Consider the following 12812-nt stretch of genomic DNA (forward strand, 5'->3'; position numbering starts at 1 on the left):
CAACAATAAAGTTCTGCTGTTGTTTATTTATCTCTGTGACAGATGTTCAGCTGCACCTGGTGGTAGAATATCACACTGAGCTCGCTTCAATTTCAGTAGAGAAGAACATCAGATATTTCTCTAATACTAACCTTTTATTACACAGGCTTCTGAAGACATCATTTACTCAGTCAGTTCTTGGCGCATTAGCGTTAAATACATTTTCAAAATCAGCACCTTGTTTTGCGGCCCAGTGTCACACTGAATATATCTGCATGAGTTACTCCTGACTGGAGAGTTAGATAATGAACATGTACCAATCAGAAATAATTCCAACAGCAGTCCTCAGCAGAGAACTCTGAAATCGCCTGAGAGGAAAAACAACCTGCTCAGCCAGCCAAATTCATGCAGCAGACAAGGTAATACTGTGATGCTCTCCACAAAGCAACTTAAGAGGACAGCACTTAGAAGTATGTTTCTCCAAAAAGTCCCTGAAGAGAGGCCGCCTGCCTGCTCCGCTTCTCCCCTGACTGACAGCACTCTCCAGAGGAGCTACACCGCAGGACACGCTGATCCAGTCTGACACGCCTGACATTTCCTGGGCCGTACGGCTGGCTCGCCATGCAGCACGCACCGCCTGGCTGAAAAGGCCACACCATGCCACGCAGGCAGTGCCATCACAGCCCTCCTTCCCCGGCCTCCCCTTACTGCCACCTCAGGAGCCGGCAAGTCGTATACTCAGGACTCAATCTCAGACAGCCACTCAATCTCAGAGGCTCCCATCACAAAACAAGGCCGTACCATCAGAATTTGGCAGTGATATAGTATTGGCATTCCTCCGGCGTGCCCTTAGGTGGACTAAACATTTTTCTAAGTGGATTATAGTATTTTCTTTATTACAAATGGCATGTTTTGCTGGGCAAGGGTGATTTTTTTTTTACTTTGACCTTATACCATTTATGATATTATAATTTAAGGCATTTCTCATACACAAATTAATTATGAGGATAAAATTTGCATAACGCTGTTAGTCATCTCTTTCAAATGGCACATAAATGTGCCTTATGCAGTGGCTGGTTAGTGAGGTGGTCTAACATAATGTGTCTGCCAACAGTCTCGGTCGTCGTGGCAGAATAATCTCAGAATAGATGCTGCGGGAGCGCACTGAGGAACAAGGCATGAGAGGACTGTAAGAGCAGAATGGATGCTGCAGCTGTGAAATGAAGAGCTGTCGCATCTAGTGAGCACTTCCCTGAGTAAAGAAAACACTTGGCACAGCAGAAATAAATCATGCGCTCAAGTACTTCAGTGTAATATATGTATATATATATATATATATATATATATATATATATATATATATATATATATATATATATATATATATATATGAACCAGAAAAGGAAATTATCTGCAGTTTAAAAAAAATAAAAAATGTAACAAGACATTTGGCCAGTACACCTTCGGTTTGTAGTACTTGCACGAGTATCTTCTACTGCAGTTTTTTAAAAGAATCAGTGACTCTGGAAGCTGCACGGAAATATACACATATCCACTTTGCTAAGCGAAAACACTCAAACACGCATTGCTCATCCACTGGATGCTTCATTGCAGTACACCCACTTTTAGTAATTGTACAAGACTGTACATTAGTAGAAGCATTTGCAAATGTCTTTTTAACTGTAATTACCACACAACACGCTGACGGATAATGGGTTTTGAATGAAGCAGGTCTTCTCCGCATTTCCTGTGAGGTGACATCACAGAACCAAACAAACAAACAAACAAACATCCTGGAAAAATTTGAACTCAGTCATGAAGTAAAGATGGCTTCAAATGAGGAGACTTCATGTGGTACGGGAGTGGCGCACTGCTTTTGCGTGCCAACAACAACAACAAAGAAAAAAAAAACCACCTCAGAGGGACTCATCAACGCAAGACATAAAGGCCAAGGGTGCACAGAGAATTGTGAGTAGCTCCTGATGTAGGAGTTGCACTCGAGCATGAGCTTTTTACAACTTCATCAACACCTCAAGGACAAAAGTTGGGCAAAGAATGATTCAGAGTGGCTTTTATAGAATTCTGTGTTCATTTTCAGGAGGTTGTATCACTGGAGATTTATTTGAATTATATTAGCAGTTATATTAGTAGTTATTTGGATAGGTGTTAAGCACAATTAAGCACAATTAACTGTTAACTGTTTGCAGTAGATTTATATTTTAGAGGTTTAAAAACAGTATATGAATGTTGTTACAGTGAGCTACAGAAGCTATCTCCAGTCTCACCTCTTACAGGGGATGCCTAAAAAGTTCATGTACACTATACTGTACCTAATGTGACAACTGTATAAGCCCTCCAGGGAAATAGCAATGAGTAGACCTACCCATCCCATCCTGTGCCCATTCCATCCCCGCTTACTTCTCCACTCAAGAGAGGCAGTGCATTTTCCTTAAAGGCTAAACTTACATTTTGAATTCATTAAGGGTTTTATGGTCACATGGTTTAATTGGGCATTATTGTTTTGCATCCCCCAGGGTTGTGGGGACTGGGTGCATTTCTGTAAGAGACTCTCACGCGTTACCTTTTATTCCTCCGGGCCTCCTTCTTATCCATAATGACAGGGACACAGTTCGTAAGCTCGGTCCAGTCTGCATGCAGTCCGCAGCTCCAGCCCGTAGAGAACCGGGAGAAGAGCCAGGACTCTTCTTTCCCCGGTCGGTGGCACGTGCATTTCTTCTGCCCTGGCTTGCAGTCGCACGGCTGCTCCAAGCGAATATTCCTCACCAAGTGCCTCCCGAAAGTCGTCCCCCCGGTCTTCTGGATGTGCAAAAACACTATCACGTCGTCCCCTTTGATGTTGAACTCCACGTGTCTGTCAAGGTCTCTTTCAGTGAAGTTGAATTTCGACGATAGTTTCGGAGGGCTGTCATCCTCCAGGTCTTGATCTCTGTAGAAATCATCGCTGTCCTGATAAGGGGTTGAAAGTAGACTCACCCCTCTAAATTTCTCCTCAGTCTTAAAGTGGCATGAATTACTGCCAGCGGGACATATGTACTGATAACCTATCATAACAAAAAGGACAGCTAAAATAGGAACTAAAATGAGCTTACTGGATCTATCATCCATCATATCAAGATAGTGTCTTCATTCCGTTACTGTGAATAATAAGGAGCACCCGTGGACACTTCGGAGATCAATGTTCCTCCATGCCTCAGACAGATTAAAGATGCCTATATTTTAAATGCAACACGTTGATCAGATAACACTCTCCAAAGACACTCAGACAAAATGAGAAGTCCACCTTAAGGACTCTAAAATACTGCACGCCGTCTGCACTGCGTTGGAAGTCCTGTCCGTATTCAAGAGTCATGGCAATTAAATCTCTGCCTGTCCAACTTCTGAAGCCGGTGTGGAGCTGCATCCAAGCCGACGACTCCCATGCCTCGGTATCAAGTTGAAAACGAAGCAGTCGGATGAGAGAGTTTTTAGTTTGACTCCCTCTTTCTTTCTAGTGCTGGTCCCATGCAGTGTAAATCACAGTGTGGTTCAGTGCATCTTCATACTTATTTCTGCAGAAATGTCGCACGGCTTCTTGTTGGGCTGCATGAATGCTCCGGCAGGGTACGGCATCCTTTACGGGTTGAGACAGAACTGACTGTAGTGAAGCAGTGCGTTTGAGAGGATGCTGCTGCATCCGAGCCGACAAATAGGCGTTATGCTCTCGTCGCGGTTGGGCTGGGAAAGCTCCTCATCCCATCCCGTTCATCCCGTCCATCCCATAATCTTGTTTAACACAGTGCGAAGCCAGAAGCCCACACGGATATTGAACGGAGACAATACTGAGATTTATTCACATTTAAATACAAAGACCTTCCAACCTATCTATCTATCTATCTATCTATCTATCTATCTATCTATCTATCTATCTATCTATCTATCTATCTATCTATCTATCTATCTATCTATCTATCTATCTATCTATCTATCTATCTATCTATCATTTCCTTTGCGCACCCTGTTATTGTCCCATTATCTGCAGCTCAGTCATGTAACCCTATTATTTTTGTGTCACTATATTGGCTAACTGCCCTTATAGTGTCGTTTGGATGGCTATTAAATTTAGAAAGGCTTAAATGCACCTTTAAAGTGATGTCGAAATTGAGTTTAAAGTAATAGTCTGCTTCCCCACACAATAGTCTGCACATTTTGGACATAATACTTTACCGGTCATGTGAAGACAAGACAAGCATGTGAAAACAACAATGTCTCTCCGCGGGCAACAATGTCTCTCTGCGGGTACATTTGCAAAGTAGGGTCACACAAAAACAAAAAAACAAAACAAAAAAACAAACAACCCCCCCCCCCCCCAAACAAAAAAACAAAAACAAAAACAAATCATACATAACAATCTTTACTGATCTTTAGGGAAATCTAATAAAAACTAAAAAAGGAATGAATGGATAACTGATATAGCTTTAAAGTAGTTCAAATAATCTATAACATTATTATTATAATGATTATTATTATTATCATCACTATCATTATGAAGGCTACAAAAACTAAGTTATTCTAAACGTAATGTAACAACTTCGGTTAATTTTTGGATTCACTGTTTTGGATTTTTCCTTTCCACAGCCTACAGGAAGTGTCTGGAGATTCACACTGGAGATTCAACAAATACACACTCACACACGCGCGCGCGCGCGCACGCATCACTCACTACTAGTGTTGCTACAACATGCTCTAGTGCTTGAGCTTCAGCGTCTGTCTCTTTAGCTGTCTGCCAATGTGCCAGAATAATTTGCCACATTATCATCTAATTTAATTTAATTATACAACGATCTTTCTCGCCTGGTCTGTATAAACAATATAAAAAACGGTGTTTTAAAATAATTAAAGGCCACGTTTTGTTTTCCGGTTTCCGGTTCTTTCGGGTAGGAATAACGGTCCGCGCGAGACACCTCGACACCCCGCAACCCCGGTAACAGGCTAGCCGTACAGGCTGTTAGCTGCCCAAAATATCCAGCTGAATGAAGCCCTTTGCTTTGTATGGAAACCACTAGCATCACTGACTGGGTGAGCTCGATGTTATTGGCAACACTGTAGCTAAATAATAGTCTGTCCACTGTTACGTGTTTGTGGCAACCCATGCTCGTGGTCTCCGTTAGTCAAAACACGCTGCTGGGATGTTTTAGTTCATGTCACGGCAGCTGACTTGTAGTCTGCAGCTAAGTTAACTTCACTCCTTTGCCTGACCCTTATGAGGAGACGTTATTTTATTATTACTCTCCTTGGTTAACGAGGACCTCTCATGTTTCTAGCATCTCCCATAATCTTGCGAGCTGTTTTTTTCTTCTTCAGACGAGTATGTGTGCGTGTGTGTTGGCTTTGAGGTTGAGATAATAACTCAGAGTAACTACGTGGCACTCAATGGCACCTCTCAAAAGCTGAACTGACGGCGTACCTTTTTGCTCTCTACCACTGCTATAGGTTCATGTTCCATCGCGACAATGAGGAGCGTTATTGTGCTGTCGCTACTGGTGCTGAACATAAATCACGTAATATCAGCCCCCAAAGGCGTCACTGCCAGTCTTAAAGCCAAGTGGAGCATGACGCCTTTCCTCCTGGAGACGAGGTACAGTACTTTTCTTGGAAATGCATATGTGCAATAAAACGGGGCACAGCCAGGTGCCCCTCCTCCTAAATGCACTGCTTTGATCTTTTATTAATCCGCGGTTTGTATTTTAATCTTTAAATGTCCTAAACAGAAAATAAAATCTCATTACACTTCCCAGAGACAGGTCAGGACCAGAGACTAGAAATATTGAATGATTTCTATTTTTGCACTGCATTCACCTGAAAGCAAACTGAAATTATTTATTTAGTATTAAAGTAGTTACTGATTGCTATTCATTAATGCATTTATTTATTTATCCAATACTAATTCTTTCACTTCTTACATCAACACTGATGTTTTCGTAACCAAAACCTTCACCAAATCTTTCCTTGCAGACTGATGGATAATAGCTCTAACTTTGGTGATTCAGCCAACCTTGGGCTGAAAGTTCCACGAATATTACTAGGAAACTCTATTCTCCCTTTCCTACTTCTTTTTTTTTGGTTTGTTTTTGCTTTGTTTAATATCACTGCAATTAAGGATTTATAATAGTATATTGTATTACCAGATAAAGGTCACAGCCTCAATGTTCTCCACGGTAACTGTGCTCATGGTCATAAATACATTGTAGTTTACCATCATTTAGCTTTTTTGAAAGACTTTCTTGTGTTACATTGTAGCTAAACTAAAACAGAATATCATTTGTGGAAAAATCAGTCTCGTTATATTGACAGCCATCATCCAGAATGATTAATCCCATCACAGACCTAACAATTTAAAAAGTGCATTCTGTCCATTTACAATAGACTTTAAGTAATAGACAGAAGTTATTTCACTGTGTTTATCACAGTAGAAAACAGTGCTGGAACATTTAGAAAACCTTAATTCTCACATTTATATTATTATTTATTATTCAGCACAGAACCATTTATCTTTCAAATTAAATCACAAGTGTCACCAAGCAAGGCCGTTTTCATGGGGACCAAATATAAACATCACTTTGTTTATGTTATGAGTTGCCTTATTATGATTTCTGAAGGACACTTATGTAAAAAATCACCACAAAAACGTTCTGCTTTATTACTCTTGGAAGGTTATTCAGATTTTTATACTGGTTATTTATTGATTTAATGTAATTTTACTGCCTTTAACTTTTTTAAATCACCTTAAAATATAACTTCGCTGTATCCCTGTTGGTGTACTTCTGGTAAAGTTGATACGCTTAAAGCTGGAATGTCTGTCTTCTCTGTTGCATCCTTCTTTGTGGCCTCTCCTGTTTCAGAATAGTCTGTGATGATTTTATCATCAGTGTTAGTTTTACCAATCTCTTTGGTAACCTTGTAGAAATCTTCGTATATAATTGGATTGTGTGTTTAAATAGCCGTAGTAAAAAACTTGATCCTTTATCTTGTTTAATGATGAGTTACAGTGGATATGTGCACAGTTACTTCCAGAAATTAATGATTTTGGTGGTCTGTAGTTTTAACTGCTGAGGAGCAAAATAATGTTTGCTTATTATACTTACGTATTTTCATGTGCAGCGAATTTATTGGAGAAGATGGGAATGAGAAATTCTGGCAGTTTGTCGACACTGTAAAAGAACTTACTGTATACAAGCACGGAGGTATGTCTATTTTTACATTAAACTATTACTTTTATATGAAGAGGTGTAACTCATTGAACTGAGTTTTGAGTTTTTGTCCCACCACTGTTTATTCTACAGAGTCAGTGCGCTCGTACTACAACTTGATCATTAAGAAAGCCGGACAGTTCCTCACAGATCTTCAAGTTAATCTTCTCAAATTTGCTCTTGCCCTGCGCTCCTATTCACCAGCTGTTCATGCATCCCAGCAGGTATGTTCTGATCAAAGTGTTATAAAGTAATATTTTCAGCTCAGTTCAGTTTAATTTGTACAGATCCAGTTTAAAACTCAGTCATTTCAAGGCAATCCAGGCAATCCTCTACAGGCAAGCACCTAGCAGTGTTGCGGAGGAAGAACTGTTCCCACCCTGGGAGAGCCAAGCTCACGGCGTGGCAGCCCTCCACTGGGGGGTCACAGAAAGTATGATGAAAAACAAACAAAACAACACAAAAATGAAAAGAAAAAGTAGAAGAACATTCTCTGTATGAATTTCAGAAGTGGGAAATGAGGGGGTTTAAAAACAGAGGAGACTGGAAAAGACAAGCTCAGCGCATCATAAGATATCTCCCAGCAACCTGAAACTGTAGCAGCGTAACTAAGGGCTCAACTGATCCAACCCTAACTAAACACTTTTATCAAAATAAAACTTTTATGCCTAACCTCAAAAGTAGAGAAGTGGTCGTGTTATAATCACATGTATTTTAAAACGAGTAATTCAGGTGGGGACCAAACCAGCAAACCCTGGCTTTAGTAAGGTTATGTTGTAGCCATTACTTTACCAAACATTCTTTTTCTTCCTTCTGTTCATAACAGATAGCCAAAGATGAGCCTCCGCCTGAGGCTTGCCCAGCCTTTGTCTCCATCCATGGGCAACACAGCTGCAGCACCAAGGACATCAAGAAGCTCCTTAAGGCAGCTGCAGGCAGGTAACATGGAAGTTTGAATTTATGTATGTAGTTATTTGAAACTTTTTAAAATTGTGTTTTTAATATTTGATGCTTTCACCTATCAATGTTTAGCTCTGGGATATCTTTAACCACATTTTCCAAATGTTCACAGGCCAAAACCATATTTATACAAGAACGATCACACATATCCAGGGGTCAATATAACAGATGTGCCAGTTGTGATCTTGTATGCAGAGATTGGAACAAAGAAGTTCACCTCTTTTCACAAGGCACTGTCAGAGAAAGCTGAAAAGGGCACACTTACATATGTGCTGCGTCATTTTGTAGCGGTGAGTAGAAATATACCCTCCTCCCCCCACTGCTTTGCCTTAACTCTCACTTACATTCCACTTATTAATTATTATTAATATATATAAATATTTTTGTAGACGTGGTTAATTGTAGAGAATAAAAACAAAATTCTAAATGAACTTTGAAATTACTGATGAACTAGTGTTATCAGAGCAACAGTGACGAATAAAGTTTGACTTTTGCTCTCTGCTGTTTTGGTAGAATTAATTTTAACAGACTTCTTTTTGTTTAATTATTGTCTTTAAAAAGAAGTAAATTAGATTCATTTCCAGCAGTGAAATTAAAATAAAACATTGATGCCATCTTTGTGTATATTTTTTTTCTCATGATTACTGATTACTGCTAATCAGTGATACAACAGGAAACTTCTCTTTAGTAAATCTCTTTAAGGAAACTGTGTTTGAACAGCACTGCTATCGCTCAAACATAGTTCATCCTGCTTACTTAGAATTAGCTGCTTCACTGGGTGAATGGGTTAAATGCAGAGGAACTATTTCCCTATGGGGACTAACATGCACACTTTACACTTTACACTTTTAGCATCAAAGACAGCATAAAGAAATAGAAGTACCCACAGCAGCCACTGAATAGTTTTGAATTCTGTGTTTTGAAGTTTGTTTTAGCTGCTGCAATGTGGGTTTTTTGGATCCAGAAGCTAACTTATTCAGGTGAAAGGGTAAGGTGCTAAGTTGTCAGCCAATGCTTGATAGTTTGGTAGGCAAGCTGGATTCCGTGCTGGCAAACTGTGTGGGTGCAATACACAGATACACACATTATTGTGGCAGGTAACAGATTAGTACAATAATAGAATTTCACTTTCCAAAACTGAAGCACAAACCTCTTGGATGGTCTGTACCACACAGCAAGCAATTAACATAAGCCTGAGAATTCATTATACACCATCTCCACACACAGTAAAAAAGTCTAATAACTGGAAGTACTGGAGGTGAGGCCTAAAGACACCCATCAGCTCCAGCTGCTTATGTCTAGACACACTCCTAACTCTAGCATCTAGGTGGATGAGTTATAAAAAATCTCCTTCATCAGAGTTTTTATAAAGTGGGAAGGTATCCATAGAGTCATAAACCATTTTGTTTTTATCAGACTGTAAATTAATCCATCTATCCATGCTGCTGAGCTTATCCAGTTCAGGGTCTTGGAAGGCTGGAGCCTATTCAAGCTATCATGGAGTGAAAGGCAGTGAACGCCCTGGCTAAGACAGAGAAACAGACAACTATTCACTCACATTCACAACTACAGCCAATTTAGAACTGCCATTATTAACCTAACACATGCATGTCATTGGACTGCAGGTGGAAGTTGGAGTACCTGAAAAGAACCCACACAAGTATGGGGGGAAACTCCACTCAGAAAGGCCCCTAGTCAGTTACTGGATTCAAAGCCAGGACGTTGTTGCTGTGAAGCAAAAGTGATAACTACTGCAACACCTGAATAAGCTTTTTAATGCTATAAAGTTGGAAATTATAACATGGGAATTTATGGGGATGCTTGCTTTTGTAGACAGCCTGAATTAGTCACTCGAGGAACTGGAGATCTTAGAAATTTTGTCTTTGCCTCAGAGGTTTCTCCTTGATTAACATGAGCAATATCACAGCAATGTGTTTTGTCCACTAAAGAGGCGCAATGCCATAAAAAACAAAACAAAACACAGATTCACTTGTTGTTGTTCACATAAATCCTGTTTTCCATCTGAGCTTAGAAAAAAGACGCTAAATTGTTCAACATCAGTGTCATTTGTCAAAGCGTATTTATTTGGTGAACATGTTGGAGGGCTACTTCATTAGGTGATAAGTCATACAGGAAAGATATCTGATTCAAAAGAAAATGGAACACTGGCTTCAAATCTTCTGTGATGTGTTAGCAGTTGTTCCATTAGTAGCATTCGATTAGCTTTTTAAAAAAATTAAAGCTAGAGTGCCGACTGCATGTTTGTTGTTTGTCGCTGCTGTTTTGTCTATCCTTCTTTTTAAATTAACTCTGTCACAGAGGTTATGTTTTCACTGAAGTTTGACTCCTAGCAGGATTTTGCAAAAAGAACCCCAAAAAAACAAGCCAAATTTCATGATGAAAGATGGCCAGAAAAAGTTAACACTTTACTGTAAACAGTCTTTTTATCCATTACTTATATTTTCTGTCATGAAAAAAAATGTTGTTCCTCATAGTTTTTCCTGATCAAATGGACACTGCTGAACAACACGTATGACTGACCAATGTTCAGAGGTAGAATTAACAGATTTCTAAAAACTAACTGACAAACAGATGCCTTTGAAAGTAGGAAATGTGCTTTTCTTGAAGAAAAGCGGTGTGTAGGTGTGGAAGCTTCCTCGTTACGCTTGTGAAAGATTGAAGCAGTGTCTGGGTGACACAGGTGTCAAGGTTGAATGTCAGTGTATCTGCTGCTGTACGTGTCAGTTTGTGTGCTTTTTGTTCCCACAGGTAAACTGTTTCATAGTCTATAACTTTCACTGACTGTAGTCTTGAAAAATCTATAAAAAGGCAACATGTTTTGCCACAGGTATGTGGGCACCTAGATATGGGCTTAAAGATGTGCCATGCTGAAACAAACTGAACAAAAACAAATGTAATTAGGAGACGTACTTTACATCGATTCTGGCTGTAAAGCCAGGGTGATCTTTGTGCTGTCATTATCTCTCACTTCTATAGGAAGTTTATAATGTGTCAGCACTAGTCAGCGTGTCACTAGTGTCAGCGTGTTCTGTTGTGGCTAAACCGTTGTTGCTTCGAGACATTTTCCACTTCATAACTCCAGTTATAGTTGACCAGGGGAAAAAAATTATTACAAAGATGGCATCCAGCGACAGTCTCAAGCCAAAACTCACCCAGTGTGATGCATTCTACTTCAAATGTGTTTGAATGTAGTTTTGTTCACATAGAGTATAGTGGGTACATATAGGCAGAAAGTATCTTCTGTATAGAGCTCTAATTCAGATTCAACTCTGCACTGTTTTACATTGCTTTGCTTTTATTTGATACAGAATCCAAAGCCTCAAAAGATGCTTTTATCTGGGTATGGTGTTGAGTTGGCTATCAAAAGCACAGAATACAAAGCTGTGGATGACACTGAAGTAAAAGGTCAGTTAGTGATTTATCCAGCATTGTGTGTTGAACTCTGTTTCTCAGGCAAGTAAACACGAATCTCTTGCTTTATAGATTCAAAGACGGTTATAAATGTGGAGGATGATGATAATGATGAAGTCCAAGGATTCTTTTTTGGGACATTAAAGTAAGTAATATATTATCAGTCCTAAAGATGTTTTAATCGTTTATTTTTCTGTTGTTTTTGTCACTGTGTATTTGACACCACTTGATTAGGAGTCAAAAAGAAATCTTCACCTTGTATCATGTCTTTCTGTTTTTCTTTTATCTCTCTTAAGGAAATCTCATCCTGAACTCCAGGAGCATCTTGTTGAGCTTCGCAAACATCTTCTTGAGAGTACCAATGACATGGCCCCTCTCAAAGTGTGGGAAATGCAAGGTATCAGTTTTTTTTCCTTTCAGTGCTGTTGACAACAGTTTGAGGATATTTTTCAATGTCTGTCTGCATTTGCTATTATCATGCACTAAGAAAAAGCTTAGATTTATTGAAACTGAAAAGAGGATCAAAGGTGAGGCCTTCACTGTGTATGTTTTATTACTGATGAAGTGCAGGTGAGGTTTATTTTACTTTTTATTTTTTAATGTAATATTTATTTACCCAGGAAGTAATCATACATTGTGATTAAAAAACAGTTTTTCAAGGGAGTCTTGGCCAAGAAAGCACAGCATTGCAAGGTTACAAAAATTGTAAAATCACAAAAAAGCCAACCTGGGACACATTAAAACAAGGAAAGGACTGCAGATACATGGAGTAAAATCCAGCTTTTTACTTGCAGTTTTTTTTTTTAAATCAGCGTTTCAAGTTCCCCCAGGGAGAGAAAATTATTGAGCCTTAGTGTGTTTTGAAGGTTACTTCGTGACCCGGTCATAAAATCAAAGAAGGCTGTTCTACCAAGTTCTGAACAAATCTTGGGTACCCTGTAGAGCAGTGATCTACAGAAGCAATATCATAAGGGGAGAGAGGGAGTTTAACATTATTTCTGCGTAAAAATATGTACCGCTGCTAATGTCACATTAAACTTAATAAGGGCCAAGAAATCTGATTATAAAGTACTCATTGGTAGGTGGCAATTGCTTGGCTGCAATAAGTCCACAACATATGTGGAACTGCTCATGGCGTGGATGTTGTCACATTGCACTATAAACAGCAGCTACAATGAAAGCAGTGTGAAAATG

At 39.4% G+C, this 12812-nt stretch overlaps 2 protein-coding genes across 7 annotated transcripts in view; one reads left to right on the forward strand and one right to left on the reverse strand.

Moving 5' to 3' along the window:
* hs6st3b (heparan sulfate 6-O-sulfotransferase 3b) overlaps positions 1 to 3247 on the reverse strand; it is an 83916-nt gene extending 80669 nt beyond the window's left edge. Inside the window, exon 1 of the mRNA XM_080903264.1 lies at positions 2561 to 3247. Coding sequence (XP_080759390.1) covers positions 2561 to 3108 — 548 coding nt within the window. The 5' untranslated portion in view covers positions 3109 to 3247. The remainder of the gene's footprint in view (positions 1 to 2560) is intronic.
* A 1650-nt stretch (positions 3248 to 4897) lies between these two features.
* uggt2 (UDP-glucose glycoprotein glucosyltransferase 2) overlaps positions 4898 to 12812 on the forward strand; it is a 51853-nt gene continuing 43938 nt past the window's right edge. For 5 of the 6 annotated variants that reach the window (XM_080903609.1, XM_080903612.1, XM_080903613.1 and 2 more), the window contains exons 1-9: positions 4898 to 5055; positions 5470 to 5614; positions 7138 to 7220; positions 7320 to 7450; positions 8053 to 8165; positions 8299 to 8476; positions 11516 to 11612; positions 11691 to 11763; positions 11915 to 12015. In XM_080903609.1, the coding sequence (XP_080759735.1) occupies positions 5490 to 5614; positions 7138 to 7220; positions 7320 to 7450; positions 8053 to 8165; positions 8299 to 8476; positions 11516 to 11612; positions 11691 to 11763; positions 11915 to 12015 (901 nt within the window). In that variant the 5' untranslated portion in view covers positions 4898 to 5055; positions 5470 to 5489. Of the gene's footprint in view, positions 5056 to 5168; positions 5345 to 5469; positions 5615 to 7137; positions 7221 to 7319; positions 7451 to 8052; positions 8166 to 8298; positions 8477 to 11515; positions 11613 to 11690; positions 11764 to 11914; positions 12016 to 12812 lie in introns of those variants that run through there. The other variant, XM_080903610.1, reaches the window with a different exon arrangement.

This window comes from Rhamphochromis sp. 'chilingali', assembly GCF_963969265.1.
Source record: "Rhamphochromis sp. 'chilingali' genome assembly, chromosome: 14".
In the NCBI taxonomy this organism is placed as follows: domain Eukaryota; kingdom Metazoa; phylum Chordata; class Actinopteri; order Cichliformes; family Cichlidae; genus Rhamphochromis; species Rhamphochromis sp. 'chilingali'.